At 55.4% G+C, this 6,029-nt stretch overlaps 1 protein-coding gene across 1 annotated transcript in view; it reads right to left on the bottom strand.

Moving 5' to 3' along the window:
- Positions 1 to 3,835: 3,835 nt before the first annotated feature.
- Positions 3,836 to 6,029, bottom strand: part of kcnh3 (potassium voltage-gated channel, subfamily H (eag-related), member 3) — a 134,807-nt gene continuing 132,613 nt past the window's right edge. The window contains exon 16 of the mRNA XM_035408629.1: positions 3,836 to 5,537. Coding sequence (XP_035264520.1) covers positions 4,599 to 5,537 — 939 coding nt within the window. The 3' untranslated portion in view covers positions 3,836 to 4,598. The remainder of the gene's footprint in view (positions 5,538 to 6,029) is intronic.

Below are 6,029 nucleotides of genomic sequence, written 5' to 3'. Positions count from 1 at the left end.
AATGACGGTTTGCAATTTCATATTTCTTTGCAAGAGAGACTGTAGAGATTTTTAGCTTCTTTTTTTTTTTTTTGGTGGACGCAATATGAAGAAATGACTAATTGGAGCGGGTGGCGCCCCCTGGTGGCTGGATGCATCGGACTCCTCCAGGAGGGAGGACGCATGCAGACACTGATGTCCGGACAGAACGGGGGAGGGGTGTTGGGGGTATTGCCTCCTTATTTTATTTTTGTTGGTTGTTGTTGTTATTAATATTATTACTATTTTGAGGGGGGAGGGGAGAATCTCCAACAGAAGACTGCTCAAGTTGTGATTTCATTTTCCTCCCCCTCTCAGTTTTTTTTTGTCATTTGTGTGTGTTTTTTTGTTTTGTTTTGTTTTTTTTGCGGATACATACCTCGGAAATATATATAAATATATAAATATATTTTTTGGATTTTTATTTTTTCCTCTCCATTTTCCTTTTTTTGTGTGTGTGAAGATTTGTTTTTGGTTCGTGTGAGGCCACGTCTGTCCTGTTTCTGTGGGGAGCTGCAGGGAGAGATGGGATTGGGGGGGGGGGGGGAGCACTGTTCGATGCTCCTCACAAATGAACTTCTGGAGACTGAGAAGGGGTGGGGCTTATATGATGTCTGGCAAGAGGGTTTTTTGGTTTAGTCCTGATTTTTATTTTTCAGAATTGGCCGTCCGCTTGGCCTTTGGCCCTTTTTGAAGCTCTATTAGAGAGAATGTTTGAGCTGAAATATATGCAGACCTGACTGATGGAGCTGGCTGCTGGTGTGAGTGTTTCATTGCTGGGGAAGGGTGGGGAGGGGCGGGGAATACACACTACTGCCGCTCGATGTGTGTTCGGCCTGCGGTGAGTCAACACCTTGCTTCTGCAAGCAGAACCTGGACACCTGGAACCCGCTCCAGCTGCAGTGGAACCCAGACACCTGGAACCCGCTCCAGCTGCAGTGGAACCCAGACACCTAGAACCTGCTCCAGCTGCAGTGGAACCCAGACACCTGGAACCTGCTCCAGCTGCAGTGGAACCCGGACACCTAGAACCCGCTCCAGCTGCAGTGGAACCCAGACACCTGGAACCTGCTCCAGCTGCAGTGGAACCCGGACACCTAGAACCTGCTCCAGCTGCTGTGGAATCCGGACACCTAGAACGTGCTCCAGCTGCAGTGGAACCCGGAATAGAACCCGCTCTGGCTCCAGCGGAACCCAGACTCCTAGAACCCGTTCTGGCTCCAGCGGAACCCAGACTCCTAGAACCCGCTCCAGCACCGCTCAGAGAGACCTGTCCCAGTGTGGAACAAACGGACCGTGGCGCTCGCGTCACATGGCCCAGGTCACACGGAGCGCTCGGAGAGAGCGGATTGGGGGAAGCCAGACTCGCTGAGAGCAGAGCACCCTCACCCTGCAGAGTTCTGTCAGTGAGGGCCGCACGCCCAGCGTGTCCCTTTAGCCTCTACCGCACACTGCACACACTCTGCGTCAAAGCTGCCCTCCTTCCTTTCTGCGTAATTTACTAACTGATGAAATATTTCCTTATTAAAAAAGTGAATGAAACGGACAGTCTTTTGTCTTCTTTGTGTAGGCGCTGGACGTGTCTGAAGAAGTGTTCGGCGTCTGATCAGTGTTTCAGTCTGCAGATGTGTTGTGGTCATGTGAAGGCGACCTGGTTGAGTTGTCCCCATGTGGTCTAAAGCAGCACAGAGGTCAAGTTTTACTATAAAACAACACCTTTTTTATTCTTGTTTTTTTTTTTCCCCAACTCAGCTGTTATTAATAAAATACATCTGTAACCCCCTGCCCCCACCCCCATTTATTACAAGCAGGCACATTCCTCATGCAGTAAGCTGTGACATGCATAAACCCCCACCCCCACCCGTCCCCCCCTCCACCCCACCCCCCCTCTCCCCTCGAGCTTTCTGAATATGCTGGGAGTCCCTGTCTGTGTGCTCCCAGTGCTGAGCTGAAAAAACGGAAATGGAACCCTTTGTCATTTTAAACTGGAACGTTCCGCTGCCTGCTGCACCCGTCTGCCGCACGCGCGCACGCGCGCACACGCACACACACGCGCGCACACAGTGCTACGAGTCGCGCGTTCTCTCTGCTCTGCGGGCGTGAGTCGCGCGCGGGCTGTGCGTTTTCACACGGGCCTCTGTGTGGAAATCGCCCTCTGCTGGACAAACGGTGTCATGACATTCCTCAAAGCTGGATGGGGAGGGTAGGGTGAATTCTGCCCGGCTGAACGGATGTGGTGACTCCTTTCGCCCAACCTGGGCAACCCTGACGCTAACGTCTGTACCAGCACAGCGCTAATGCTAACGTCTGTACCAGCGCGTCTGTACCAGGGCAGCCCTAACGCTAATGTCTGTACCAGAGCAGCCCTAATGCTAACATCTGCACCAGGGCAGCCCTAACGCTAACATCTGTACCAGCACAGCGCTAATGCTAACGTCTATACCAGGGCAGCCCTGACGCTAACGTCTGCACCAGGGCAGCCCTAATGCTAACGTCTGCACCAGGGCAGCCCTAACGCTAACGTCTGTACCAGCGCAGTGCTAATGCTATCATCTGTACCAGTGCAACCCTAATGCTAATGTCTGTACCAGCACAGCGCTAATGCTAACATCTGTACCAGGGCAGCCCTAATGCTAATGTCTGTACCAGCACAGCGCTAATGCTAACGTCTGCACCAGGGCAGCACTTTCGCAGTAGGTTCAACCTCAGTTTATTCTGCCCTGTCAAGTCTGTTCCCAGAGTCCTGTGTGTGACTAAATGTGCGCAAAAATAAAAAGACAGTCGTGGCTGTAGAGTCACATGATCATCGCCCCTTAAACCGAAGCAAAAACCCCCTGAAGTGAAATGATTGGCTGATGTCACGAGTCAGAAGAGAAGGCACAAACGGCTGTGTGACTAAAGCTCGGGTCTCGTGAAAAAGTCCTAAAATGGCTTAACCAGAAAACTCCCCCCCCCACTGCCTGATAACGCTCATATCCCAAACCCCCCCTTTCTGCCCCGCTCCCTCCCTCCCTGTCTCAACACCCAGTTAACGATCGTGGTTGCCAGGTTTCAGATGGGTGCACAGATGCTCGGTTTTCAGCTCCCAGTTTTCTCTGTTTTTTTTCTTTTGTCAGAGAGGGAGGGAGGGAGAAAGAGAGAAAGGGAGAGAGAGAGAGGGAGGGAGGGGGAGAGAGAGAGGGAGGGAGAGAAAGAGAGAGCAGAGAGAGAGAGAGAGAGAGAGTGAGCTGCAGTCACAGCCTCAGAGTGAGCATCTCCTACAGGGGGAGGGGAACATGGCCGCCTGGTCTAACTCACTAATGATCAGAACAGAGTCATTTGTGACTTGTCACACCGTTGAGTGTGAAGAAGAGGTATGAGAGAGAGAGAGACGGAGGGAGGGAGTGAGAGAGAAGGAGAAGGAGAGAGAGATAGTAATGCCGTAGAGTGACGTTCCCCACCTCTAGTTTCTAAAACGGGATGAATCTCCTCAACAACAGGAATAAGGGAAAATTCTGCGTTCCTCGTCCAAACGATCCGGTGTTGGGCTCAGAAGCCTAGCGAAGCCTAGCGCCTCTGTTAGCAATAAATAGTACCACAGCGTATACGATAGAGAATACCAAGAGACCTGTGTGCTCAGAACGGAAATACTAAAACATACAGTACTGTGTGTGAGTCACCCTGGATCAGATCTTTTTTTTTTTTCCAAAACAGTAGAGTGTAATAAAATTGTTTCTCGTAAGGGGACCAGCGTTAAGGTTTTAACCTGGCGATCGGTGCCGTAGCTTCCAAAAGGCATCAATGTCAAAATAAGCCATGGGTAAGGGGGTGGGGGCGTGGGGGCGGGGGGGGGGGGTTTCTTAGCATTACAGGGTGGCTGGTGGTCTATCTATGGGCCCCCCAACTAGAAAAAGCATTCACTAAATAGTGGAGATGGCCACTACAGCAAGCAAATAAGGAACTTCTTTGGGTTAAAACATGATATGTCAAACTCAGAACAGATGGGAGTCGGCCTTCAGCCAACGGGTTGGTCAGGCTTTCTCGGTCGTCCGATTGGCTGAGCGCAGCTGAATGCTAGTCCGCACGGAATGTTCCAGTCCCCCGCCAGCTGCATCCCTCTGAAATGATGTCACTGGATGATGCTTAATATACTTAAAAGAGGTCCTATGAATACATCGTTAGCTTGTTTAGCTCTCCAGTTTTCCCCCTCACACGCTGAGAGAGTAGGGAGTAGGCCAGCCCACAGGCGGCTCGCTGTGTTGTAAACTCCTGTGCTCAGGTGTTCTCCCTGCGCAGGTGACCGAGCCCAGGTGGCAGGTGGGATCAGGAGATGGAGGTGGCCAGGGTGAAGAGTCTGTGAAGGGTCTCCCCTGGTGATGTCACAGGGGTGGGCGGAGCCACCAGCCTCTGTTATGCGGGGACGGTGACTGGCGGTGCAGGTAAAACGACGACGCCCCTCCCAGCACTCAGGAGCGATGGCCATGGGGGGGGGGGGCAAGGTCACGTTTCCTCTCTCGTTCAGTGGACTCCTCTTCCTCCTCCTCCTCTTCCTCCTCCCACCCCCGCGGCGGCGGCGTCTGCGCAGCTCGTCTCCGCCCCCCTCACAGCGGGGGGTCTTCCTCATCGATGAAGCTGATGTGCTCCGACCGCTCGCCCCACTCGTCCATCTCCAGCTCCAGGTGGGGGGCGTCGGGGCTGGGGGGCCAGGTGGGGGGGCCAAAGCTGGCCGTCGTGTCCTTCAGGGAGTCCAGAGAGCCGGGGGAGCGGGGGGACGAGGGGGAGCGGGGGGACGGTGGCGGCCCATGGGGCGGAGCCAAGGGAGGGGGCGGGATGGGGGGCGGGGGCGAGGAGCAGGACAGGCTGACCCCCAGCCTGTGGTCTCCGGGGGAACTGCTGAGCGACGGGGGGGCGGAGCAGTGGGACAGCAGAGGTGGAGGAGGGGGCGTGTCCTGAGAAGGGGGCGGGGGCAGGAGCCCCCTGCTGTGTCTGCCCAGTCGGGAGAGGTGGGGGCCCTGGCAGGGGGAGAGGGAGGAGGAGGACGAGGCGGAGGAGAGGGAGAGGGAGAAGGAGAGGGAGTGGGAGGGGGTTCTGGAGGCGAGGGTGTCCCGCTCGTCCTGGGGAGGGCGGGGCAGTCCGTTTTTCGGGGCCGAGGGGGGCGACGTCCCCCCGGGGGTGACCGCCTCGCTCGGGGAGGGCGTGGACCGGCCCGAGCGGGGCGGGGGCGGGTTTGGCGGTAGCAGGGCGACGTGGGGCGGGGGGGAGGGGACCAGGCAGCTGAGCAGACCCCCGCCCCCCGTGTCTGCACTGTCCAACAGCGAGCAGGACGGTGGCAGCGGGGAGGAGGGGGGCGCGGGCGGGGGCTGGGGGGCCGCCGGGGGGCCGCTGATGCACGGCTCGCTGGCGCTGCTGGGGGGCGGAGTCAGCGTGGGCGTCACGGTTGAGAGGATTGGCTGGTTGCCGAGGAGGAGGGGCCTGAGGAGGCGTGTCATTTCCTGCAGCTCCCTGCTGAGCTGGGACACCTGCTGGGACAGACTGCTCATCTGCAGGGAGAAAGAAAGAGGGAGAGAGGGAGGGAGGGAGGAGAGAGGGGTGAAGGAGGGGGGAAAGGAAGGAGAGAGGAGAATGAGATTTGGACACACCCAATTTTTTTCTCTCTTCACCCTCCTGTCTCCTGTATCTCAGCCCGAGAAGCATCTAGGAGTTTGTCCAGATGGGTATTTATCCGTTTTTAAAAATTATTTTATTTTATTTTTTTAACAGTTTCTCTACAGCTGGGGGAGACCCGGGTATAAACCGGATCCCACACCCACTGTCCCGAACAGCGCCGACTCTGTACCTGTTTTGCGCCGGGCTGGATTGTGATGCCTAGGCAAATTGGTGAGTTGCAGCCTGATCTCATTGTTTCACACGGATTACAGGGGGCGGGTATGGGTGCCACACATTGCATAAAGTCTGCTGGTCTAAAAACCGTGAAGCATGTGAAGCACTGCCTTCATTTAAAGAAGGCTGAGGAGCATCCAGTAAAAGAGCCT

The sequence above is a fragment of the Anguilla anguilla genome, chromosome 3, assembly GCF_013347855.1.
Source record: "Anguilla anguilla isolate fAngAng1 chromosome 3, fAngAng1.pri, whole genome shotgun sequence".
NCBI lineage: Eukaryota > Metazoa > Chordata > Actinopteri > Anguilliformes > Anguillidae > Anguilla > Anguilla anguilla.
This window is presented reverse-complemented; position numbering and strand designations above follow the sequence as displayed.